General features: G+C 38.0%; 1 protein-coding gene and 1 long non-coding RNA gene across 2 annotated transcripts in view; one reads left to right on the top strand and one right to left on the bottom strand.

The window, feature by feature from the left end:
* Window positions 1-2527: 2527 nt before the first annotated feature.
* LOC139085101 (uncharacterized) lies at window positions 2528-16432 on the bottom strand. The gene is made up of 2 exons (XR_011543145.1): window positions 15826-16432; window positions 2528-2806 (listed from the first exon to the last, which is right to left on the bottom strand). It is a non-coding gene; the product is annotated as an uncharacterized lncRNA (long non-coding RNA).
* Window positions 16399-27869, top strand: part of EIF3E (eukaryotic translation initiation factor 3 subunit E) — a 49005-nt gene continuing 37534 nt past the window's right edge. Inside the window, exons 1-5 of the mRNA XM_008508196.2 lie at window positions 16399-16673; window positions 21488-21602; window positions 23245-23362; window positions 25869-25911; window positions 26933-27037. Of these exons, the coding sequence (XP_008506418.1) occupies window positions 16584-16673; window positions 21488-21602; window positions 23245-23362; window positions 25869-25911; window positions 26933-27037 (471 nt within the window). The 5' untranslated portion in view covers window positions 16399-16583. The remainder of the gene's footprint in view (window positions 16674-21487; window positions 21603-23244; window positions 23363-25868; window positions 25912-26932; window positions 27038-27869) is intronic.

The raw sequence follows: 27869 nt of genomic DNA, 5'->3' as shown, positions 1-27869 counted from the left end.
AATATTTTAAATAATAATAAAGCTTGTAAATACACACCAGTAGAAACAGCTACAAAATATGTTCAAATGTAAAGTGTTAAACAATAAGCTATTATGCAGTTAAGAAGGCTGTTCTACATAGAAATCAGAGAATAAATAGTTAGAGATATAACTAAAGATCATAACGAGTAAAATGTCTTAAGCTATTTGAAGGGATTTATTCTGAGAGGATGGGCGGGAATATTTTGTCCTTAGGACACTTGTTTTGTCCACCTTCTTTCTTTCCTTTCTTTTTCTTCCTTCCTACAGAAGTTTTCATCTCTTCATATCCACAAAACAAAGACTATGGGATTTTAAAAGTACCATTTATTTGAAACATCAACTTTCTAAAGAAATACAAAAATTTTTAAATCTAAAATAATGAATTTTATCTATCAAGAATACAAAGTGATGGCTTGTTTTTCAAACAAATAAATTTGGCTATAAACTAGAATTGTATTTCCATTAAAAAAATCAAGACTATTTTAACCAAAACTGTGTAAAAGGTTGTTTCTAAAATGGCCAATGCCTAAATTTCCTAACAAAAATGCAAAATAACTTGCTTCAGAACAAGAAATATAAAAATTATGAGTATTAATTAAAATTTACTAAACAATAGGTTTATTTATTTTGCTGAAGTAATGTGTAATTCCTAGTATTTTTTGTTTCTTTTTACTTTTTATTGTGGTGTAACTTACATAAAACATACAAATTAAGTATACATCTTGATGAATTTTTACGTATGTTACAGCCATGATCCACCAAGCAGATCAAGATAGAGAACCCTTAAAAGATGACATTCCCAGGGGCTGGCCTGGTGGCGCAGTGGTTAAGTTCCCACATTCCGCTTTGGTGGCCCGGAATTCGCGGGTTTGGATCCTGGGTTGCTGTGGTAGGCGTCCCACATATAAAGTAGAGGAAGATGGGCAGAGATGTTAGCTCAGGGCCAGTCTTCTTCAGCAAAGAGGAGGACTGGCAGCAGATGTTAGCTCAAGGCCTATCTTGCTCAAAAAAAAAAAAAATTACCTTTCCTTCAATTTTAAGTATGTAACTCTTCCCTGAGGATGTTGTTAAAAGTGTACATTCCTAGGCCACAGTCCCAAGGATTCAATATTAATAGGGCCCCTGAGACTGAATATTAAATAAGCACCTGCAGTTAGAGAAACTCTGCCCTCGAAGGAAGTCTAACTTAGAACTCTAGAAGTCCACTACTCTCAACTTTAAAGATAATTTTATTGGGAACTCTAGGTGGTTTTCTACCGAGGAAGAATATATATGACATTTGCTGTCTTTGTGTAATTTTAAATTTTAGTGTTGTTTTTTCTTTTTTGAGCCAGTCTCCCAAAGTTTCCACCAGTCCATGGCAAAATGAAAATTTGAGTCCATAGTGAGTTTTAACGTAAAGTTAAATGTCTTAAAAGGACTGTCCTTTATTTTGAGATTATGTTCGTCCTACATTTAGGACTTCGAAATGTCCTTTTTTCTATAAAATAATTCTAACAGTAAAATAGTAGGTTTCTTTTTAATTTAGAAAAATAAAGAGTTAGAAACTCTGTTGTCTAAATTTCAAAGATCTGGGCTACCAAGCCTTTAGGTTTGTTCCTGAAATTTGAACTGATTGCCACCAGGGGAAGCAGAGTACCACAGACTACAACTTAAAAAGCAGGGGTGTTTTCTCTTCCAGGGCATGTAAAATTTGACTGAAGGTTTTCTACTAGCCCCCAAAATGACATTAGCATCTTTTCTTTCATTATGTAAGTAATGTATCCTTTCCTAGAAAACTTTCAAAGAATGGGAAAATTTAAATCAAAATCACCAAACCATTGTTAATATATTGATTTATTTTTTCCAGTGTTTTCTATGTACATTTGTTTGTTTGTTTGTTTGTTTGTTTTTTTGGTGAGGAAGATTGGCCCTGAGCTAACATCTGTTGCCAGTCTTCCTTTTTTGCTTGAGCAAGATTGTTGCTGAGCTAACACCTATGCCAGTCTTCTTCTATGTGGTATGTGGGATGCCACCACAGCTTGGCTTGGTGAGTAGTGTGTAGGTCTGCACCAGGGCTCTGAACCTGCCAACCCTGGGCCACTGAAGTGGAGCATGAAAACTTAACCACTACGCCACTGGGCTGACCCCTTATGTACAATTTTTTAACATGAAAAAAAGGTATATATATATATACAACTCTGCCATTACCACTTGATATTTTTCTTCAGCATTTTCTGTCATTAAAAATCCTTTCAACATAGTTTTGGCTGTAGAATGTTTTATCTTATGAAAGCATCATAATTTATTTTATTACTCTGTATTCCAAACTTTAAACATAGAAGTTGTTTCCACTTTAAAAAGATGTAAATAGCACTACAATGAACATTTTTATACACATTTAAAAACTTCACTTTTAAATATTTAAGATAGATGGTTAAAAGAAGGAAATTGATATGGAAGGTAAAGGCCTTTGATATATACTGTGATTCATTTATCTACTGCAACATAACAAAATCTCCACAACTTAGTGGCTTAAAATAACCATTTTTTATTTCTGTATATAGTATTTTCTGGGTTCACTCATGCAGCTGCATTCAGCTGAAAGCTTGACTGAGGCTGGAACGTCTAAGAAGGCTTCACTCATGTGTCTGGCAGCTTAGCTGGACTAGTTGAAATAGAGGCTTGGCCTCGCTCTTCCTACACAGTCTCTCATCATTCAGTAGTGTAGTCTGAGTTTATTTATATGGCAGCTGGATCTCATGAGAATGAAAGTGGAAGCTGCAGGTCTTCTTAACACCTAGACCTAGAAGCCAAAGCAAATCATGGCATCAGCCTAGATTTAGGGGGAAAAGAAATAGACTCCACTTTTTAATGGAGGAGTTACAAAATCACATTGCAGAAGGGTATGTGGGGTTGGAGGTATTGTTGTGGCCATCTATGGAAACAACTAACCACATATTGTCATATTATTATTTTATAAGCATCAATTTATTATGAAAGTATATGCAAAATATACCTCCATCAGATTGGCATGAATTAAAAAGTGTCAGCAAGGATGTGTAGCAACAATAACTCTCATATTCTCTTGATGGAGTGTATCAGTGTAATCTTGAATGCTCACTTTAGAAACCAGTTTGGTGTTACCTGCCAAAGTTCAAAGGTATATACCCTGAAGAAATAGATGCACAGGTAGACCAGGATATATGTATACGAAGGTTCATAGTAGCATCATTCATAGTTCATTACAGCCCCAGATTGGAAGTAACCCTAAAGTTCATCAGCTCTAGAGTAGATTTTAAGAAGCAGTGGAATATTATAGAGCAATGAAAATGAACAAAGTGTACATTCAAGCAACATGGATGAATCCTTCAAATGCAAGGTTGAATATAAAATACAAGTCACAAAAGGATGCATACAACATGATTTCATTTATGCAAAGTTCAGAAACAAAACTATGTTGTTTAGGGATACATACATATGTAATATAAAGAAGAGCAGAGAAATATTTACCACACGAAATCTAAAGTATGAGTTTGGGCTGGTAAGGGGGTAAGGAGGATGGCGTGGAGCATCCAGGCATAGGAACTAGCATAACCGGGTGATAGGAAGGAGCTGGCTGAATTTGAGGAATTTAAAGGAAGCCAGTGGGTGAAAGGAAGAACAGGAACTTAGAGGCCACTTTAAAGATTTTCAGACTTCATGCTAAGATCAATGAAAGGCCATGATTTGCTTTTAAGCAGAGGACAATATGATCAGGTTTTCATTTTCAAAGAGTAATTTTGTCCATCATATGTAAAATAGATTAGACAAAGTCAAGAGTGGATACAGGGATATGATTAGAAATCTACTTTTAATGGCTTCAGGTGAGAGATGACATGGCTTCAAGTGGTGGTAGCAACAGTGGATAAGAGAAAAGGAAGGATCTGAGAGATGCTTGGAAGGTGGAATCAAGAAGACTTGATGATTGGGGGGTTTAGAAAACAGAATGCATTAGCACAACTCCTCTTTTCTGGTATGATCAACAAGGTACCATTGACCAAGAAAGAGGACACTAGTGGAGAGCCGGATCTTGATTTTGGATTAAACAAGTGCAGATGTTACCCAAGCAGGTGAATAAGTGATCTGGAGCTCAGAAGAAGTGCCTGAGCCACTGAGAGAAATTTGATATATTTTACTTTTAATGTACCATGGCGGGAGATGAAATAGGGCATAGTTGATGTACCAAGAGCAGGTAAAATGACTCAGAAAAGACAGAGAAGCAGGAAGCAGTGAAAATGTTAATATTATCTATATGCAGGGCACTGTACTTGATGCGGGGGCACAAAGGTGAGTAAGATATGGTCCCTAGTTTACTTTTAAGTGGAGGAGACACTTCATCAGATCATGTACATCAAGAACTACAAGATGCTGTGGAATCCCAGGGGAGGGCAGTTAAGCCTGGAACGTCGAATAAGATTTAGCCAGCAGGGCCAGCCCAGTGGTGCAGCAGTTAAGCGCACACATTCTGCTTCGACAGCCCAGGGTTTGCAGGTTTGGATCTGGGGTGCGGACATGGCACCGCCCAGCAAGCCATGCTGTGGCAAGCATCTCACATATAAAGTAGAGGAAAATGGGCACTGATGTTAGCTCAGGGCCAGTCTTCCTCAGAAAAGAGGAGGACTGGCAGCAGATGTTAGCTCAAGGCTAATCTTCCTCAAAAAATAAATAAATAAATGAAAAAAAAAACAAAACAAAAGAATTAGCCAGCAGAAGAAAGGTGGGAAAGACATTTGAAGCAGAAGCCATAAGATGCACAAAAGCACTGAAGCTTGAAACAATGCCATATATGCGTGTGATCACAAGGAGCTCAGTATTCTTCATGCACAGGGTTTGAAGGTGATGCAACAGGAAGTCAGACAAAAGAGAGAGAAAGGTCCCTGTTATGGAGGGTCTTGTATGCCCTGGCACGGAGTTCAGGATTTATTCTGTAGGAATAGGGAAGTGATATGGTCATATCTGCACGTTAGGGAGATTACTTAGGCCAAGCATGGAGGGTGAAGGCAAAGCTGAACACAGCAGAACTGTTTAGAAAGAAAGAAGCTGCTGCATGTAAAGGGAGTAGTGAGAGGTGATAAAGAGGGTCAATACATTTGATAAATATTTAGGACGGCTCTTTAATTCAAAAAGCCTGGGTGGAAGGTCATATCTGCTTGGTCCCAGGTTTGTCCCAGCTTTAAACGCAGCTGAGTGAGATTCGGGCGAGAGGGCAGAAGCCCAAGTTTTAAATCTTTGAATTCCTACAAACAAAAAGCAAAAACAAACAACAAAAACAGAGCAACTCCATGGCGAAACCAAGAGGCCTGGGCAACATTTACAACAAAGATAGGGGACCCCAAAATACAAGCGGGTGTGGCCAGACCCCAACAGTCACAGATTCTCAGGATCTGTGCGGGAGGAAGAAGGCAGGCAGCCGGCGGCCACTGCGAAGCCAAGGCCCGGCGGTAGCCCGGGCAGGTGCGCTCAGAGGCCCGCAGGCGCAGGCGCGGGCTCGGCGCCGGGAGCGCGCGGCCGCCCGGGCTCAGCAGCCGCCGGCGCGCAGCAGCCTACGCAGGAGCGAATGCTGTGTCTGCTCCCGCAGGGACGATGCTCCAGCCCAGGGCCCGGAGCAGCAGAGCACCCTGTGACTCTAAAACCTGTGACTCCCCCGTGCTCTGACTGGGACATGGCCCCACACTGAGGAAGAGAAGCTGCTGCGAGTAGAATAAATCTCAGCAGCACTGGGACAACTGGGAAGAAGGGAAGAAAAGGTCCAGAGGGAAGGAAACGGGGCCTGAGAATCCCAGAGAGCAAACCACCAAAGTTTTGATCACTACACATAAACAACAGAAGGGGGAGCATGCTGAAGTCAGAAAAGCTTTTCTCCACTCGCCTCCCTGTATCAGAAAAAAACCCTAATTTCCCATAGAAATGAGCACCAGGAGAGTACCGAGGGCAAATCACATACAAAATTATTATTAAAAAAATAAGATAAAAGAGCCTGCCTGGTGGCCCAGCAGTTAAGCTCCTGATCCCCTTCGGTGGCCCTGGTTGGCAGGTTCAGATCCCAGGCACAGACATCTGCACCGCTCATCAAGCCATGCTGTGGCAGGCATCCCACATATAAAAAAATAGAGGAAGATAGACATAGATGTTAGCTCAGGACCAATCTTCCTCAGCAAAAAGAGGAGGATTGGAGGCAGATGTTAGCTCACAGCTAATCTTCTTCTTCTTCTTAAAAAAAAAGAAATTATTTTAAAAATCAAAAAGAAATGAAGAAAAGAGAAAAACAGTGAAGCTAGTACACAGATCTTTTCCAGCAGCTACAGACTGGGACCTCGGCTCGGTATCTGCTGCTTCCTCCCAAACTTCCTCTTAGGCTTCCTTGTATATTTGTAGCCCCACTCACTTCTTGTTAGATGGCATGTACAGAATACTTTTGTTAAATAAATGGTGCTTAACTGCTGTGAGCACTCCCTCATCTCCTATCTCCAGGACTCAGAGAAGCCTTCAAAGATAAGAATACCAATAACCCACTCCCTTCCAGTACTGGCATTGAGTTAATTTTCCATTATCATTTAGGAGAATAAAAAGAGGAGATTTCCCTTTCAGAGATCAAATACCAGGATTCAAGGCACTTTTTATGTTCTTTCCTTTTTCAGTAGTTCTACTTCCCCTTCTGCACACTGTATCCTGGTTTGTAAGTAAACTTCTATAATGTAAGAAAATTTCAGGACACAAACATATTCATTTGGCCTAAATCACACATATTAATTCATTCAGAGAGTCATTCAGCAAATAGTAAGCAACAAACAGTTATTGGGCAGTAATGAACAAGACCACAGATCAGGTTCCTACCTTCACGGAATTATCTTAAGGTGAGAAGGATGTAGACCAGTAAACAAATAAACAAGGTCATTATAGATTGTGATGAGCACTGGGAGGGAAATAAAAAAGGTAAGAAAAAAACAGGGGAAGCTAATTCTAAATAGGAAAGTCAGGGAAGACTTCTCTAACCATATCCATGGTCTCATATTATCTGGTTAGTCTGATAATATTAAAATATCCAAGTGCCTCCCCATGAATTCCAGCTGTTATTCCTCTTTAGGGCTACCTCCAGGCCTTCTTTCCCTTTTCTTTATTTCCTCCAAAAAGTACATTGGTGTAGACGCAAATACACCTCATTCCTGACCTGGTAGAACTCATGGTTTAGTGGAAGGGACAGATGTGTAAACAGATAGATAAATACAATATGACAAAGGGTATACCACAAGCATGAACAGACTTACTCTTCTTCCTAGTTAACTCTTCTGCATTGGGCCTCTAGAGACCCTGGAAAACCCTGGTTTCCTGTTTGGGTTCCAGGCTGAAAATTCTGCTTGGCTCCCTACATCATCTCAATATTTACTTTTGTTGTTTGGCTAGATGAGAAGTAACTTGTCTTGCGTGCAATACTCGCTTAATTCCCTCATGGCCAGTAGATCCTAGTACTGGCTTGAGATATATAACTTAAAGTAACATGGAAAATTTATTTAAAAATTACTTTCTTAAAGGGCCCATATTTTTCACATCAGATTTTTCAAATAAATGCTAAATAATATTTTTGGCCAGATAATTGAAGCTGGTTGTTATCATACAAGAGAATGTGTTCACATGATAATTGTCATTATTAGAGCTTGTACTGCACTTTCAGTATCACTCTATTTCTATTGGTAAGTATATTAATCAACCATGTTGGTTTGGTAATCAGGCAGCAAGTGTTTATTTGGACTGCAGGACTTTTAATTTTAATTAATTAATTAATTAATTTTTGAGGAAGATTAGCCCTGAGCTAACTACTGCCAATCCTCCTCCTTTTGCTGAGGAAGACTGGCCCTGAGCTAACATCTGTGCCCATCCTCCTCTACTTTATACATGGGACGCCTATCACAGCATGGCTTTTTGCCAAGCAGTGCCACGTCCGCACTCAGGATGCAGGCCCGTGAGCCCTGGGCAGCCGAGAAGCAGAACGTGCGCACTCAACCACTGCGCTACCAGGCCGGCCCCCAAACTGCAGGACTTTTTAAAGAACGATAACACAGATGTGGAATATTCTATAAAAGACACACAGAATTAGAAGTATTTGAACAGATACACAGGTATTTTAATTATGTCCTGAAGCGGCTAGCAGTTTATATTAGCTTGTCAACTCTTTCAGATTCATCACAATTCTTTCAGATTCCCCTGAAATAGTCCCAACTGGGAATTTCTACTTTCACCCAAAGAATGGGGTAGCCACATTCCAGGTCCTAACACTGGGGACAGATGAGAAAAAGCAGTGGTGGTTCCCTTTGCCCAATATTCTTCACTTCACATATTATAAGGTCTCAGAATAGAGTAGAATTAGCTGTCAATCCTAGCTTTATATGAGGTGGTAAGTGAAGAAAGAAGGGGATTTAAGTCCTCCGAAAGCGCCTTCCCTCTGCGTGATTCTTTAATGAGGATGACAGCAGGACTGAGGCTTCTGGAAATTCTCACACAGGCATTAGACGGAATCAGTACATGAGGAGTTCCATAAGGTCCCTCCAGAGCAAAGGAATAAGGTCAGGAAAAAGTCATCTTCTGAAGATACACACTCCAAGAAGCAATAATTATTTTGGGGAAAAAAAAAGGAAAACACCTAGATATAAGATATGTCTGTACTTTCAATCTAATCAAACCACTCCATTAATATCTCACGCACATCTCTATCATTGCACTTACCACACAGCAGTATAATTGTTGGTTTATGAATCGGTCTCTTCTCCCTAATTGTGAGTTCCTTTATGTAGGAACAGCATTTTAGTCATTTTCTTACCCTCAGAATCTAGCACTGTGTCTGGCACAGAATGGGGACTGAATAAATGTGTGCTGAATAAATGAACCGGAAACATAACTAAAGAAGGCAGACATATTACAATTCAATAGGCATGAGCATGCCATGTATAAAAAAGGTAACTGGATTAAAAATAATGTTATTTAGTGTTATTTAGAAATATCTAAGAGAGGCATGAGTCAGGAGGCATGAGCATTCTAAAAATATGTCCACTACAGCAGTAGTGATAGGCATTCATTAGACTATTCCAAACTGTGGATGAACTTCTTTCAAGAACATGCACGTCTGAATATCAAGGCTCTATGCATATTTATTCATTTATAGAGCATTTATCACGTACTTCTATGTCAGGTACTAAGACAGGAATTGAGACTAGAAAGACAGTTATTCATAGATATCAAGATAATTATACTTATACTCAAGATGTTTACAGTCTAGTAGGTGGAAACAAACGTGAAAAAAAAAAAGTGAGGTACAATGTTAATAGGCTCTGAGATAAAATTTGCTGCCAGTAGAGAGAGGCAGAAGGAGGGAGTGATTACTTCAGACATGCTCTGCTAATGGGAAACACACTAGTGAAGACGATGCTTCATCTGAGTCTTAAAAAGTGAAGAGGTAGTCAACAGGGTGCGAGGGGGCAGAAGGGCATTTTCGATGGAAGGAGCTGCTGGACAGCAAGTAAAAAAAAAAAACAATAAACTGGGTGGCTTGTTTGAGCAAAACTTAGTGTGGAAGGGGTGTAGGGTTCTGGAGAGAGAAGGTTCTAAAGACCTTTACATTATGTGCTAAGAAGTTTTGACTTTATACTATATGAAAAAGGAAGTGCTAACTGTATTAGTTTTCTAGGACTACCAAAACAGAGTACCAGAGATTGGGTGACTTAAACAACATAAAATTATTTTCTCACAATTCTGAAGGCTAGAAGTCCAAGTTCAAGGTGTTGGCAGGGTTGTTTCTTCTAGGGCCTCTCTCCTTGGCTTGTGTGGCCATCTTCTCCCTGCATCTTCATGTGGTCTTTCCTCTGTACATGTCTATGTCCTAAATCTCCTTTTCTTATTAGGACCCAAGTTATATTGGATTAGGGCTCACCTAATGACCTCATTTTAACCTAATCACCTCTTTAAAAACCCTACCTCCAAATACAGTTACATTCTGGGGTACTGGGGATTAGGACTTTAACATATAAATTTGGTAGGGGGCACAATTCAGCCCATAACAGGATTAGATGTACATTCTGATCACCTAGACAGCAGCATGAAGGGCAGATTAGATGGGTGCAGGACCAGTGACAAGGAGACCCTGTGGAAGACTAATTGCTAATCCGTATCAGCAATGATCAGAGCCTGAACTAGAAAGATAGGGGAGGGTATGGCGAAGGGAGTTGTTAAAAGAGTCAACAGGAAAATCAGCCTGCAGGATAGAATTGAAACTCCTCAGCATAGTCCACAGCACCCTTGACAATTCGGCCCTCACCACTCAATACAGACTCACGTCCTACTACTCGACATCACACATGCTGCCCTCTAGGCACAAAGTCTCCAACCACATTAAGCTTTTTTTCACAGTCAAGCCTGTGTGCCTGCTCTTCCCTCTACCTGAAACATTCTCTCTCCTTTCCTTAGCCAGCTGAACACCTTCTCAGGTAGAGGAAGCCAAATGTTACCTTCTCCGTGCAGCTCCAACTTTCTCTGGCAGCCAGTCACTTTCTCCCCTGGACTCCCAGGAGCACTCTGTGCACAGACACTCTCACATTGTGCTAGGATTATTTTACATTTTGTATGCTTGCCACCCCCACTACACCATAATCTCCTTGCAGGCTGGGACTGGTTTCCTTTCTTTATTTCCCCAGAGCCCAACATGGTGATCAGCAAATAGAAAGCATTCAATGAATATTTGATGAAGGTATGAAAATCAAAGGCTTCACCTGATACCACCTAGATACTACCAGGTGAGGCCTTGCCTGTCCTTCCTCTGTAGTATCTCTTTTTAACTAAAATACTAGGAAGAGACTAAAGCAAGAAAGTCAGATTTTCCATATTTGGGGCTAAATCTCTTTTATAAAAAGAAATAGGATATTTTCACAAACCAGCAAGGAAAATTCCAGGGGAAAAGCCAGGCAAATCAGCAGAGTTTCCAATCTGTCACCACTTTAATCCATCTTGTAAATCACTTCCAGTTTAATTTTAAAAGACAAAACACCACTGTCTTCATGCCTTTTTTTATTTAAGAACTTAATGAGTGGCTCCCGTTGCCTATCTGATCAAATCCAAGTTTCCCAGTCTGGTTTTGAAGAGCTTCCACAGCCTGGCTGCATTTCACCTAGCTAATCCACTGTCCACACAACCGTCAGAATTACCTTCCTGAAACACAGATAGGATTATTCCCTCTCATACTCAAAAATACTTTAAGGATCCTCATGACCTCAGATAAATTTCAAATTCCTCACATGAGCTTTCTACTATTTGGCCCTGGTCTTCCTTTTCTGGCATATCCTCCCCTTATAGTCTTCAACCTTGGGCTAACTTCCCAAGTTGTCTTTCTCAAATATTTCTTACATTTTCCCGTTTTTGTGTCTCTACAGTGTTTGAGTTGTTCCTGAACCACCTACAGTGCTCTCTTCCATATCTGTTGTAAAAGTGAGCAGTCTCAATACAAAAGACAACCAATCCACCGTGCTTTCTCTATTTTCTCTACTCACAGTGAAAATCAATTTCTGTTTGGGACCAGTCAGATTAGGACTCCATGCTCTTCTCATATATCCTACACCTTCTCATAATACTCTAGCCTTCCATTACAGTTATTTACATAAGTGTATTGTATCATGTCCATCAGCATACACACATCTTTTAAAACACCTTCCCTAGACCTCACATCGATCACTCCATTTCACTGCTTCCCTTTCTAGTAAAATTCCTCAAAAGATATCTTTATATATGTTGTTTCACTTCCTTTCCTACCATCTTTGAGCTCACACCAAACAGACGTCTATCCACCACTCACTGAACCTGCTCTTATCAAGCTCATCAATAACCTGTATATTTTTGAAAGCCAAAGGGTAATATTCAGTCATCATCTTGAACTACCAGCACCATTTGACATAGTTCATTGCTCCTTGCTGCTCGGACCACTCTCCTCCTCTGGCGCCTGGGACATCACTTTCTTGTGTTCCTCTTCTCTCCTCCACTTACTGCCAGTCTTTCTCCAGCTGCTTCACTTGGTCTGAATTGTCTCAACCTCTACAAGTTGAAGTGTCTACGATTTAGCTCACCTCATCTCTTTTCCAAACACACACTTATCTCATCCAGTCCCATTATTTCAAATTTCATCAATAGGTTGACAAGATCTAGTTTTCTATCTTCAGCTCTTATCTTTCTCCTGAATTTCAGATTCATATGTACCACTGCCTAATCAGTATCTCAGTATCTCCGCCTAGGAGATCGGTCTCTCGTATGTCTAATAGGCATCCCAAACATAATATGTCCAAAACTAAACTCTTGACTTCTCTCCTCTCTAAAACATGCATCCATCGCACCCTTGCTCATCTCAGTAAATGGCCTTTTAGTTCTTCCAGACCTTAGAGTCATCCTTCACCCTTCTCTTTCTCATCCAATCCATTAGCAAGTTTTGATAGCTTTGCATCCAAAATATATTCAGAATTTCACTACTGTCCACAGCTGTTTCAATGCTACCACTCTCATCTAAGCCACTATCATCTCTTGCTTGAATTATGTCAATAGTCTCTTAACTGGTCTCTCTGTGTATATGCTTGTCCGCCCAACTTCCCCCAAACCTTCAAAGTGGTCTTTTTAAAGCATAACTCTGATTATGTGATTTCTCTGCTCAAAACTCTCCAATAGCTTCCTACCTAATTTCAGAATACAACTCAAAGTCCTTCCTGTGGCCTACAAAACATTGTCATCTGGCTCCCCACTCCCTCTCTGAACTCATCTTCTACCACCCTTCCTCTTGCTGAATCAGCTTTTGAATTTCTAGTCTTCTTACTATTCCTCAAGGATACCAAGCAAAATTTTGCTTGTACTTAATATTCCTTCACCTGGAACTTTCCTCCTCTAGGGAGCCTCAAGGCTCCCTCACTTCCTTCAGGGCTTTTGTCAAATTCTTCCTATCTGAGAGGTCTTCCCTGACCACTTGATAAAATTAGCAACCTTTCTCGATCATTCTCTAATTTTTACCTTGCATATTGTTCTTCATAGCATTTATCACCACCTGACGGAGTATATATTTGTTAATATGCTTTTGGGGCTGGCCTGGTGGCGAAGCAGTTAAGTGCGCATGTTCTGCTTTGGCTGCCTGGGGTTCGCCGGTTGGGATCCCGGGTGTGGACATGGCACCGCTTGGCAAGCCATGCTGTGGTAGGTGTCCAACATATAAAGTGGAGGATGATGGGCACAGATGTTAGCTCAGGGCCAGTCTTCCTCAGCAAAAAGAGGAGGATTGGCAGTAGTTAGCTCAGGGCTAATCTTCCACACACACACACACAAAATATATATATATATATATATATATATATATATATATATATATATATATATGCTTTTATCTGTCTCCTTCCATTTGAATATAAGCTTCTTTAGAGAAGGTGGTTTCTTTTCTTTACAGCTGTACGCCCAGGACCTAGAACAGTACTTAGCACATTGTAAGTGTTCAATTTACATTGCATGAATGAGTGAATAATTGTCCTCTATCAGATTGAAAGCTTCTGTGGACAGAGAGTAGCTATTACGATTATATATTCCCATTAACACCTAGCCTAGTACATTGCATATGATAAAAGTTTAAAATGTTTTTCAAATTGAATTGCATCTTATTTGTTTCTGCTTCTCAAAGATACTCTCTGTTCATTTATGGCAAGTTTCCATACTGCCATCTGCTTCCTTCCTTCCTCTGCCGCAGCTCACTTCTGTTGGAAGCCTTAGTTCTTGCTATTTCTCTCTTTAACTTCCGCTTTTCCTGTCTAAATTCTATTACAACTGTAGTGTCTGAGCTTCCAGGAAACTTAAAATTACAGCTATCATTTCTTAACTCTTGGAGGCTACAGAGGCTACTATCCCCCCAGTGTAGCACCCTATACTATCATGTATTCTCTGCTTCATGGGAATTCAGCTTTTCTTTCCTAACAATACTCTAAATGGCAGGATGGCAGAGATCATATCATACTCGCAAATTCTTGAAAACATCTAGTACAAGGTTCCGTGCATGGTAAGTGATTAACAACTATATCAACTGATCCAGAATAGATCTCCATTTGTATACGAACATCACCACTTGGATGTCTAATATCTTATTCTGTCTGAACCAGAATTCCTGATTTTAGCACCCATACATATTTCTTTGCCATTCTTCTCCCATAGTCATCAGCAGGTATCCAGTTCCTTTTTTTTTTTTTTTTTTGGAGATTAGCCCTGAGCTAACTGCTGCCAATCCTCCTCTTTGTGCTGAGGAAGACCGGCCCTGAGCTAACATCCATGCCCATCTTCCTCTACTTTATATGTGGGACGCCTACCACAGCATGGCTTGCCAAGTGGTGCATTGGTCTGCACCCGGGATCCAAACCAGTGAACCCTGGGCCGCCAAAGCAGAATGTGCACACTTAACCGCTGTGCCACTGTGCCACCCCTCCAGTTTCTTAAGCCCAAAATCTAGGAATCATTTTTTTAAAATAAACTTTTATTCTGAGATAGTAGATTCGCATGCAGATCTAAGAAACAATACAGCGAGATCCCATATACCCTTTACCCAGTTTCCTCCAGTGGTAACATCTTGCAAAATTATAGCACAGTTTGGCAGTTCCTCAGATGATTAAACATAGAGTTACCATAAAAACCAGTAATTTCACCTCTGGGTATATACCCAAGAGAAATGAAAACATGTCCACATAAAAATGTGTACATAAAAGTTTATAGCAGCATTATTCATAGTACCCAAAAGGTAGAAACCACCCAAATGTCCATCAGCAGATGAATGGGTAAACAATATGTGATATATCCATACAATGAAATATTATTTGGCCATAAAAAGGAGTGAAGTACTGATATATGCTACAACTTGGATGAACCTTAAAAACATTATGCAAAGTGAAAAAAGGCCACAGATTATGTGATTCCATTCATATGAAAGTCCTGAATAGGGAAATGTATAGACCGAAAGTAGATTAGTGATTACTTAGGGCTGGGGTAGAGTGAGCAAGAGGAGAAAATGGAGAAGATGAGGTCAGAGATGTAATCGGTCCAGATGATCTAGGACTTTTTAGGCCATCATAAGACTTACATCTTTTACTCTGAGTGAGATAAGGCTTGGAGGGTTTTGAGCATAATTTGACTTTTAAAAGGCTGCTGTATGGAGAATAAACCATAGGAGGAAAAGAGGGGGAAGCAAGGTGATTGGTGAAGAGCCTACTCCAAAAATCAAAGCAAGAGATGGTGGTTTGGACTAGGGATTAACTTTGGAGATGGTGTGAAGTGATTGGATCTGGATATGCTTTAAAGGTTAGAACCAAAGGATTTGTTGGTGGATTCAATGTAAAGTGTAAGAGAGAGAGAGAAAAGTCAAGGATGACTCCAAGGTCTTGAGTCTGAGCAACTGGACAGATGGAGTTGACATTCACTAAGGAGGAGAAGAGTGCAAAAGGAGCAGGTTTTGATGAGCCACATGGGGGAGTTTGGTTGTGGACATGTTAATGTTGAGATGTTGGGTAAGCAATTGGATATATGTGAGTCTGTGCTTAACTAATAGTCTGTGTTGGGACTATAATTTGGGAGTTGTCAATGCATAGATCACATTTAAAGCCGTTAGGTTGAATGATATCACTTAGGGCATTGGCCTAGACAGAGAAAAGGTCCTAAATCCCAAGGTACTCATGAAAATGCTTGAAAGATGAGAAGGAACTACCAAGGAGACTTCAGAGGACTTATAATAAAATCCACACTCCTTACCTTAATCATGACCTGGCCCTTCTCAAGGTCTTTAACCTCACTCTCCAGTCACACAGGATACCCAGTTTTTGAAACACACCAAGTCTTTTTCTGTTTCATGGGCTTTGTCTTTGCTGTGCCTTCCACCAGGCAAAATAACCTGAGTTTTTACCCAGGCTCCAATTGGTCACCTCCTCTTAGTACAACTCTTAGCTAAATTGTTACCCCGAGTTTTCTCTCAACACCCTAATTGAAAAAGCTCAACCCGACCACCCCCACCAAGTTATGGCTCTTACTATAATCTGAAATTATTTCACTTCTTTTTCTGTCTAGAAACCCATCCCACCTTAATTTAACAAACGCTTACAAAACGATTACTACATGCCAAATAAAAGCTCATATTCCTCCATTTAAGTAACTTCCCTGGAGAGCAGGAGCCTCATTATCTTGTCCTCTGCCGCATTACAGTGCAATCAACATTCTTGCCTTAGCAATAAATTCTTGAGTTTTCAATATTTATTCACAGAACGGACCGCAGGACACCGACAATCCTGTAAACATAAGAAACCGCGCTCCGCCGTGTCGCCCCGCCCTGGAGTTGCCCAGAAGAAGGGAGAACCCTCGCGCATGCGCTATTGTTCTCTGCGCGCTCCAGGCTGAACACTGTCCCTTTCCCAGGGCTAGTTTAACCACTGCACATGCGCAATACGGGCCCTGTCCGTTTGTTGTCTCTACCAATAAAGTTTTAGTGAGAACAAACTCCCCTTTTCCTTGGCAAGATGGCGGAGTACGACTTGACTACTCGCATCGCGCACTTTTTGGATCGGCATCTAGTCTTTCCGTTGCTTGAGTTTCTCTCCGTAAAGGAGGTGAGGAGGGCTTTGAGCGCGAGGAAGGCGTGGGAGCGCGCGAGATGCGGGGCAAGGCCGAAAGGCGGTGGCGGTCGCGGTAGGCCTGACACACGTGTGAGGCAGCCGCGAATTGGGTCCCAGGTCGGCCAGTAAGGATCTGCTCGTAGCTTTTCGTCGTCCCAGTTGATTAGCACTGCGAAGTTCGGCCGGGAAGAGGGTGAAGTGACAGTATGAAACTCGGGAGAAAAAGGTCTCTGCTTCACTTCTTGAGGTGCCGGGACCCGAGAGACTTCCGCGTCGTCTCCTGTCGGAAGTTGATGATTCGCTGGTTTCGCTGTAGGAACGCTTGAGCTTTACTTTAGGCTGGCTTTCAAAAGCAAATTCAAGTGTTAGAAATTTTGGGTTTTCTTTCGGGAACTGTGCGAAGCGTGTCCTTGGCTTTGTGTTTTTGCTTGCCTGGTCGTTTGGATAATTTTCTTTCACTTAAATGAAATATCTAACACTTGATTTCCATAAAGTTGTGAGTTCTTTCCGTTGGGTTTTCCTGGTCTTTCGAATAGTAGCCACTTCGTAGAAGCGTAGCATATTTTGTCGGATGGGGACAGGGACCTCCAAAAGAACAACTCGACAGTTTTTAACCTAAAAGTTTTCCAGTGTATAAACATACAGACTTCGAGTGATTTGAATTGGTCATTAACGTTCGTTTAGCTACTCAAGTATCTTGACTAAGTATGTGGTTCTGGTACCTCGTTTTAAAATGTCTCAGTTCTAAAATTCTTGAAATATTGGGCTTAGTTGTACCTTGAGTTTATTGGGAAATTAATGCATTTAAATAATTATAATAAAGTAATATTACTATGATAAAGGGATTAAAAATTGGCCAGGAAAATGAATGAATTCTATTTCTGGAAGCAGATTACAGCATAAGTCTACTTAGAGAGCTCTAGATTGGAGGAATAGATTTTGTGTTCCCCAACAGCAATAAAAAAAAAATGCTCTGTAAACAAACATTAAATTGTTCTGATAACTTTTTACGTCTTCCTAGTAGTTATGGTTCATTAGACAGGTATAATCCTCAAATTCATATGAAACTTTTCGAAACATAGCTCTAAAGTTGTTAGGAAACAGCAAAGTTCATTTTCAATAAATGTTCGAGAATGTCTTGCCATATAAAGCTTTATCTTGAAAGGATATGTTTTTGCCTCGATTTTTGTTTACATAGGATGTACTTACACCTATATTTTAGAGCTTGAATAAAACAGTCCAGTCTGCCTTCTCTTTTTCTGGATAAGTGAGGATTATTCACTAAAGATCAAGGAATAGAAAAAGATCATATCTAGAAATTCTTTACCAGCTACTTGTAGAAATGCTTCTAAAGTGGCCAGACTTCTTATTTTTGTATTTTGTTATTTACACTTTCATTTTTCAAGGCAGGCAGATGAAAGGGAGGAATATGTAAGTGTAAATTAGTTTTTCATAGGGCAGGACTAAAACTATGAATGGCAGCTGAGAATCAGTGGAAAATAACTTTGCCCAGTACCTTCCTCCCTGGAGAGAAAGTGGTAAGATGGCTGTAATTCACCAAGAGGAAGACAGATACTAGAGTATTGGCAGTTAGTAAGTATAGTAAGTGTAGGGCTACTATGGAATTGTGAGAAATCCAAGATAAAACCCAGACATCTCACCCGTAAAAAATTTACCTATTCTTTACAGGAGATAAAAGTTTATTATTATAAGGCAAGTAGTAAATGTCAGAGAAGTACTGGCAGAGAGCTATCAGAATTTAAGAGAGACTATTCAGTGGGCAAAAAGAATTTTGAGGAGGAGAGACTTTGAGTTTTGAAGGCTGGATGGTTAGGGTAGTCAGTGATGATCATACATGAGTAACAATTTGTTACATTTGTAGTATGTTGGAGAATATAAGCTCTATAAGAGCAAAAACTGTTCTCTGCTGTGTTCTCAGAGAATGATGTTCATTCTCAGGGTGAGAAGAGCAGTGGAAGGTTGTTGGAGTAGTGTAGAAATGTTTGGAGGTAGGCTTGTAGATAAATGTCATTTAGAGATTAATAAGAAGGATTGCTGATCAGCAGAGAAAAGCACATATGTGATTGAATAACCATCCCTAGTTTTGAGACATTTTATAGTGGTCCTAAATCAGAACATAGAAAACAGATGACTTTTTTCCAGGGCTAGAGAGTGATATTGAATTGTATTTGGTTGAAGAAAATGGGTGGAGTCAATGAAACTGCTAAAGAGAAATTCTTTGAAATAGCTAAAAAGGATATCCAAACTAATATAGAAAAATGACAACCAAAAAGGATGATAGAAAAATTAGAGCAGAGGATATGATGAGGATGAGGAAGTACTTTAATGGTAATGGTGGAAGAGGTGATGAATTTAAGTAGGAAGTCTTAGAGAAGTACTGAATGAAAGTTGTTATAATTTGCCTGATAAAGGAATGTTAAGGCTTGAGTTTTTAAAGAATCATCAGTATAGATGTTGGATTTGTGAAGATGATAGCAGGAAGAGATGTCAAAAGATTTTTAATCTGTTAAAAAGTAGGAGCTGTTTGCAAGAGGTTGATAGACCAGCGGTTGGCAAACGATATAGCCTGTGAACCAAATAAGCCCTCTCTGCCTGTTTTGTATGGTTTGAATGCTAAAAATAATTTTTAATAGATGAACATTTGCAAACGTTTTAACTTGTAGAACACTAATTTTGTACCTCAATTAAGTGAAATATTTCCTGCCCCAAAATAATTCCATTCTTTTCATTAGTTGATCTATATTACAAAAAATTTTACTCCATTGTAGTCTTTCTCTTTTTTATTTTGAAAAGAAAATAAATTGGGAAAATTTGTTTCTTTTTTATAGTACTTATATATAGCATCCTTGATTTTTGGGCTTTGGCTCACAAAGCCTAAAGTAGTTACTATCCGCCCTTTGTAGAATGTGTGCCTATGAGGCATAATTTTGAGAGGGTGATAATAAGCAGATGTAGATCAAAGAAGAGACCAGTAAGATCTGATGGGAGAGGAGCAGTGCTTGGTATCTACACTTGGGAGACACATTACAAATTAAAAGCTATTAATAGGTTGTTGAGGAGAAGTGGCATGCTAGGATTAGGGTTTCTGTAGGGAAAGTGAAAGGAAACTTTAATTTTTTAATTTAATTTAAGTAAACTTTTTATCAAGTATAACATTCATGCAGAAAAGTGCATAAATATAAATATTTTTTTCAAAGTGAATACACTGTGTGACCACCATCAAGATCAATAAATAAAACATTACAAACATCCTAAAAAACCGTACTTCAAAGCCCTCTTAGTCATTCACTCCTTCTAAAAGGTAAGTGCTAGGTGATAGGTTAGTTTTTGGCTTTATATAAATGAAATTAAGCATTCGCCATCATGTACTGCTTTGTATGACTTCTTACATTCAATGTTGTGAGAGTCATCCATACTGTTAGGATATCCTGTTAGGATAGCAGTAGTTCATTGATTTTCAATGCTGAATGTTAATCCATTATATAAGTGTCCTACAGTTTATTTATCCATTCTAATATTGATAGACTTGGCTATTACAGATAGTGCTGCTGTGAACATTCTTGGAAATGTCCTTTGAATATATGTACCCATTTCTCTTGGGTACCTAGGAACAGAATTGCTGGGTCAAAAAGTATCTTTAGCTTTAGGAATAAAAATAGTTTCCCAAAGTGGTTGTACTTCTGCCAGCAGAGTAAATGTTCAGTTACTCTACATTTACACCAACACTGGTATTGTCAATTTTTTTAGTTTTTAGTGTGGTTTTAATTTGCATTTTCTTGTGATTAATGAAGTTAAGAACCACTCTGTGTGTTTATTGGCCGTTTGGTTATACTGCTCTTGTGAAGTGCCTGTTAAAATCATTTGGCCACTTTCAATTGAGTTGTCTCTCTTTTCTTACTATTTTGTAGGAGGTCTTTATGTAGTGTGGAAGGTTCAGTTTTGATCTCATGGATATACCATTTGACTACACCTTCATCTTTTCTGTTCATGGGAAGTGAAATGTGGAATCTGCTGCATTTTTCTTTCCTTGACAAAATTAAGCACAAAAATCTTTCTTTTGCTGAAGTTTTATCTTGATGACTGATGAAATTTTTAAAATTTTGATTACTGTCTTTCCCTGAATATTATTATGTAGAATCCTTACATATGGCTCAATACACTTAACTTCATGTTTATGAGAGTTTGCTTGTGTATCTATTTGGCCTCTGTACTATGGGTTGTTAGATTTCTTGAATTCCTTGCAAAACAAAAACCTGATATGATATAGTTAACTTACAGAATAGGTGCTAATTTTGTTTCAGGGGTGTGGCTGGGCCATGTGGGGGTAAAGGAGAGATGAGTAGGTATCATGTGGATGTAAGAGATACTAAGAAGGTAAAAAAAATTAAGAGTTGATTCCTGATTGCCTGGATCTGGAGAGGAGACAGCTGTAGGTGCTTACCAATGGAGTTGGTGTGGTTGGTTGTTTATGCACAACCTTGTTCTACAAAGGATAAAAGATGGCTTGTAGGGACACATGAAAAATAAGATGATGTAAATCAGAAGTAGATAAGAATGGCTTTGCAGTGTGTAATTGCTTTCATTTTTAAATTATTAGGTAAACAAAATATTCTTATGTCTCTGTATGTTGATTGCTTGCCTTCTTAGAAGAGAGTGAATTAATAGCATATAATATTATACTAAAAAATATTTCAGAAAGTATATTTCCAGGTAAACTAATCTTAGTGTTAATCAGTTTATTTGGGAGCGCTTCAATATATTTATTAGAAAGTAATTTTCTCTTGCAGATATATAATGAAAAAGAATTATTACAAGGGAAATTGGATCTTCTTAGTGATACCAACATGGTAGACTTTGCTATGGATGTATACAAAAACCTTTATTCTGATGATATTCCTCATGGTAAGTTTTGTCCTTAGAAGTAAAGCTTGTCTTGTGAACTGAGTTTCTGTGTATTAAAATTTTGTCATTTATAAAAGAGCTTTAGTCAAAAGTTTTAATAATTATTTGAATGATTACAGTCATGCACCACATAACAACATATCGGTCAATGACAGACTGAGTATATGAGTGTGGTCTTTTAAGATTAGTACTATATAGCCTAGGTAGAAGGCTATACCATCTAGGTTTGTGTAAGTGCACTCTCTGATGTTCACACAATGACGAAATTGCCCAGCGACGCATTTCTCAGAGCATATCCTGGTCGTTAAGTGACACTTGACTGTAAAAAGTTCTTTGGATGAAAGGTAATATGAAAGTTACAGGTTTTCTAAAGTCTCTCTGCAAAAGGTGTGCAACTACTTTAAAACTTGGTCATCAAGTACCTTCAATTCATAGTATGTATAATCAAAGTTGTGCCTATGAATCAGATTGTTTCTTTAGAATTATCTGAGAATGTTGCAGTGTTTGGTTTGCTTGCTTTTCTGGTTAGCATCTTGTGTGCCGTAGAGATTTCTTTTTGATCTTGAATCATCTGGGTATAGCCATGGTTCTCAAAATTATGGAACCCAAGATTGACGTCATCAGTTCACCTGGGAGAGCTTGCTAGAACTGCAAATTCTTGAACCATACCACAGATCTGCTTAATCAGAGACTTGGCTGAGGCCCACCACTCAAATTGGAGAGCTGCTGTGGTATAGTGTTTTCCAAATCCTTGTTGTCTATGATCATATATGTTCCTTAAAAAAAAAAAAAAGTGGTTCCATAAGTTTGGAAAATTCTGGTATATCATTTCTTCTATGCACAGTGTTTCTAAAGATTCTAAGAACTCGTTGAGTAGAGAAATACAATTTACTTTGTTTAAATTGACATTTTTCAGAATTTAATCACAGATCACCTTTTATGTTTGAGAAACACTGTTCTAGTATATACCTAATGTATAATGCAGAATTTATTACATTAAACATAATCACCTTTTTTATTTATATTACAGTTCCCTGTAATAACAGTAGCTCTTTAAATTTTAGTTTGTGATGAAAAAGTAAACTATTTCTTAGTGAAACTTTAAAGCATGCTAGCAGGGTATGTTACATGCAAGTTTTCTCTATAGAATTGGGTTTGAGAAATTAGAAAACTAGATTTATAGTGAAAAAGATTATTGACTGGATTTAAATTCTGTTGAACCTCATTGAAAATTTCTAATAATAATATGTAAACCCCTCTGAGCCTCTGTTCAGAAACTCTGGGATAATATTCACCTGAGAAAATTCAATGAGAACAAAGTGAAAACACTGGGAATGAAGTCTCTGAAATGTAGAGTTAGATAATTGTTTCCTCGACAGCCTGCAGGTCCCCCCCTGCCACCATATATTTCCGTTTCCCGTAAGAGCAAGAAGTGGATTCCCTCTTCCTTTCCGTGCCTTTGCAGTGCTAGGAAGAAAAAATTGGATCTGGGGGAGTTACCAAATTGGTGGTTTCTGGCATGTGAGAAATTGGGGGTAAATAAATATTTGCACAGTTTAAATAAATTGAAAATTTTCTGGACATATCTTCACAGTGAGCAGTATGGTTTATTATTATAATACTCCTTTGCATTTTTAATTAGCTTTGAGAGAAAAAAGAACTACAGTTGTCGCACAACTGAAACAACTTCAGGCAGAAACGGAACCAATTGTGAAGATGTTTGAAGATCCAGAAACTACAAGGCAAATGCAGTCAACCAGGTAACTTCTCTTTAATTTGAATTCTAAAAATTCTCTTTTCTGGATTAGTACAAATGTTAATTCAAAGTTTATCTAGTATCCCATTATAGAAGTTTGTGGTTTAAATGATGAATTTCTGTGTTTATTTTCACTTATCCTTATTGTGTGGGAACCAGGAATTCCTTAATGATCAAAGTGAATACTAAATTTTTTTTCCAACTTCTTTACCAGTTACCCAAATGTAATTATGAAGCAGCACTTCATCCTTTTCCCCTTCCCAGGGGACATTTGGCCATGTCTGGAGACATTTTTGGTTGTCACAGCTGGAGAGGTGCTACTGGTATCTCGAGAGGAGAGGCCAGGAATACTGCTAAACATCCTACAATGCATCAGACAGGACCCTACCCCCAACAAAGAATTATCTAACCCAAAATGTCAGAAGTACTGAGGTTGAGAAACCCTGTACCTTACCTGGGCAATACCTGGATCACGTGGGTTCCTTGCTGTAAGGGAAACTTGAGCTCACTTTATCCCTTTGCTACATTCTCTTATATCCTTCCAAACTCAGTGCCCAGCCCAAGGAGGGTGGTGTAGAGCCGATAAGGTTATTTTATTACTAACTTCCCCTTAGCTAGAAATAGACATATTGTTTGGTTTCCAAAGAAAGCATGTTGCCTCACTCTGACTTAATATATATCACTAATTGAAGCCCTTTGGGTTATTAGAAATGTTTAAAATTAGAGTCTTCCTCTAAAATTGAATATTGTCATTTTGGTAAATCTTAGCTACGAATATATTTACTAGAGGAATTCCTGAAGATTTTGCCATGTTGTACCTTTAGTTTTTATGTATGTGATTAAACCAAATTTTTAAGAAATTAGCTGTAAGTTTTCATTTGTGATTTAGGGAAGTGTTACTAGATATTTTTTAGAAAAGCAGCATATACTACATTATTATTATACCATACTATAATGTATCATACTATACTGCATATGTATACATGGATGTATATAGACACACATACGCTGAGATACCTATATCTTTCAAAGTTATGGTGTGTATATATATCTTATATATAGCTGTCTGTGTGTGTATATATATATATGTATATTTTACTAAACTAATTTGTATACACTTAGAATATAATGAGTAATTTCAGACTTTCAAGTTACATGCACACAAAGGGACAGCTGAAATAATCCAGGTGTTAGGGTACAACAGAAAATTTAGGATTTAAATTCTAAATTTAGTCTAGTCTCTTAAACACTAGGGATAATGAGATTAGGGTATGAATAAGATGTATGTAGATTTGTTCACCAGATATTAGAAAGAGAGGACTCCTTGTGGCTTAATAGGCCTAAATTGGAGATAAAGGATGGAATTGTGTGTTAAAAACTTGTAATCAATTAAACTACTTATTTTCAAAGTAGTAACCTCTCCCCACCAATTTCCATTTTAAAATTTCATTGAGCATATAGTATTGTACTTCTCATACTTTCCCAGAAATATCCAGAGAGCCAGAGGACGGTGTAAGGAGTGTAACACAAAGTTATTCACTGTGATCCACAGCAAGCATTAAGTTTTGTTTTGAAGTCTCTTGATGTTAAGATTTCATGCATGTTTCATATTCAGTATTATCCCCATGTTAATTTTAGTGATAAAATTATCCCCTCCCCATTAAATCTTCAAGTAAAATTATGCTCTCGAAAGATATGCCACTACATTGCTTCTTGCAATAAGCATAAGAAAATGTATTCATTTTTCAAAATGCCCAAAAGATGGGCAGCTCTGCCCATCTATCACTTGTTCCTTGTCTTTGTCATCAGTTTGTCTTTTACCAGCCTGGCAACTTCTCAACTTATGCAAAGTTAATTTAAGATAAGTTAAATTGGGTTATTTGACACTGGTATGGATAGTAATTATATAGTGTGTGTAGCTAGATATCTTATGTTGGCATGGTTTATTAATCTTGTAAATTTGTCTAATCACTGTCCTTGTGAAATATATTAATATTGTAGAGGGGGACAAAATTTATATATAGGATTTATTCCTGCTTATTTGTATAGTACATTTGTTTCAATCTCTATTAAAAATGTTACCTCAAGTCTGCAAACACCATTCTCAGTAGGTTACCACCTAAGTAGACTACTGACCTCACTATAAAAATAGTCAGAATGTTCTGGTCTTATTACCTAAAAAACTTCTAAGGACCTTGCCATAGATGATATGGTGAAACAGAACACATGATTTTCAGTCAGGGCTAAAGAAATCTGAAAGTGAAATTGTAAAGTTTGCAATTCTCCTTGAGTTCCTGTTCCTTATGTTCAAAACATGTAATGTTCTATTTATTTTATTCTGGAAGTCTTATTTTATTTCTAGTGTTTAAGTATTAAGATATTGAAATAGCTTTGTGTGGGTAATAAGATAGTATAATGATACTATAGAATACAATAATATGCAATAATACTATACAATAATAATACAATTGTATTGTAAAAATAAAGTAATTTTTGTTTTTTATTATAAGGGATGGTCGGATGCTATTTGACTACCTGGCAGACAAGCATGGTGTAAGTGATATTTTAAAAAGTGTTTTAATTGTCATGTTGTAATAAGGCTAAATAAAGATTAATGCTGTTTACATAGGTTCGTGGCTTGACAAGGATATAATTTCCAGATTAACTTCTTAAATATAATACCTAGCATGTTTTTGAAACTTTAGTTTTTAAAAATTGGTGCTAATAGGGAAGTAATATGCTTAAGTTTACCTTTAGATAACAGAAATTCTCAAAAGTTTTGTTTTTTTTCCCCAGAATAATCATATAATAGTTAACATTTTATATTTTTGATGGATTAACAAGTAAGTAAAGACGGAACTAAATTTGAATTAGAAAAGCCTTCAGCAATAGAACTAAGTAATACTTTGGCTGCCTTGTGGAATACAGTAGCCCTTGATACTATTAAGGGCTTCATAAATCCCCAAATAAAGAAATGTTATTATAGGCTTTGCTTGTCATCTCCCAACCTCTCTTTCCTTGTGTTAACTCAAAGTCTGAGGCATTGTATATAATGAATTCTGTAACTTGCATTTGAGTTTTATCCTCATTTGACAATTACTGTAACAAGGGACATGCTGACCACTGTGTCTCTTCATTGCTTGCTTCATTAATTCTAAAAGTTAATGTAATTTGGGGGCCAGTTTTCACGGAGAACTCAAGTTTATCCTATGCATTATTTGTACAGAATCACACAACCTTACTGGATGCATATGCTTTATAGTTGTCTAAGCTCAGTCGCCAGCTGAGGGACTCACTCATCAGTCCTTCAGCTGCAATTCCAGCTTGTATTGCAGCAAAGTCGGTTTCATTAGAATGCATAACCCTTTGAGGCCAGGACTGAATGTTAAATCCAGTAATTCCTAATGTATATTTTAAGGGTCATGGTTTTCTGATCATGGTATTTTTTTTGGTGGCAACTTTTGGGAGACTTTGAAAGAATTGACTTCTGGGGACATTTAAAGGAGTAAATGGTTTGAGTTTTAAAAGTCTAAATTTAAAAATAGAACTTAAACTTTTGTTCACTTGTTTTTAGTTTCGGCAGGAATATTTAGATACACTCTACAGGTATGCAAAATTCCAGTATGAATGTGGGAATTACTCTGGAGCAGCAGAATATCTTTACTTCTTTAGAGTGTTGGTAAGTAAAGTTTTTCTCTTGTGGGATTCCCTTGGTTCCTTATAACGTATGTTTAGATTTGGATCTTTCCGTTGAGTTTTCAGCATTTGTTGGCAAAAGGAGAAAAAAATAAAGCAACTTTCCCCCCAAAAAAAGAAATAGAAACAGGAAACCTTGTATCACGGCATCAAAATTTGGAGGGAGATTTAACTTGTCCTTGAAATCCAAAAGTAGGAACCACTAATTTGTTGTTTTATGTATAATTGTGTGATTTCAGCATTACTACACTGCTGTTATGTAATGAATTTGTTATAATATTTCTGTACAGCACAGTGAGTGGCATATTGTGGGTACTTAATAATAAGTATTTATTGAATAAATCCATTATTCCTAATTTTAATTCAGTATTTTGTGCTGTATATATATTCTTTGAACTTGTTCTAAACAACTGTGGAATTCCAATGATATTTGAAAAGATTCCATGCCTTAATAGTAGCTTTTTCCATTTATTTCTGCCCTTAGTTATTAGAATACAAAGCTCAGGTTTTTTTCTTTATGTAGAGGGTAGATAAGTTTAAATGGTGCTATTAGAGGAAATTGCTAATTACAAAGTATCCCCTTTGTTATCTTCATTTGTCTGACAAGATCCTAGATTTCAGTGCTTTTGTTAGGGAAGAAAGAGTTGTGTGAAGCCAAAGGAAAAATTAGGGCTTCAAATTGACAGATTTCTTTCTCACTCTGCCTTCTGTTTAGTTAATTGTATTAATAAATGCCTTCTAGAATTATCAAAATGCCCTTGTTTTACTAGCCTCTCATTTGAGAAATTATTTGTTACTCACTTTGGGTTGGTAAG

The sequence above is a fragment of the Equus przewalskii genome, chromosome 8, assembly GCF_037783145.1.
Source record: "Equus przewalskii isolate Varuska chromosome 8, EquPr2, whole genome shotgun sequence".
Classification (NCBI taxonomy): Eukaryota; Metazoa; Chordata; class Mammalia; order Perissodactyla; family Equidae; genus Equus; species Equus przewalskii.
Note: the sequence above shows the minus strand (reverse complement) of the source record. Positions and strands in the feature narration are given on the sequence as shown.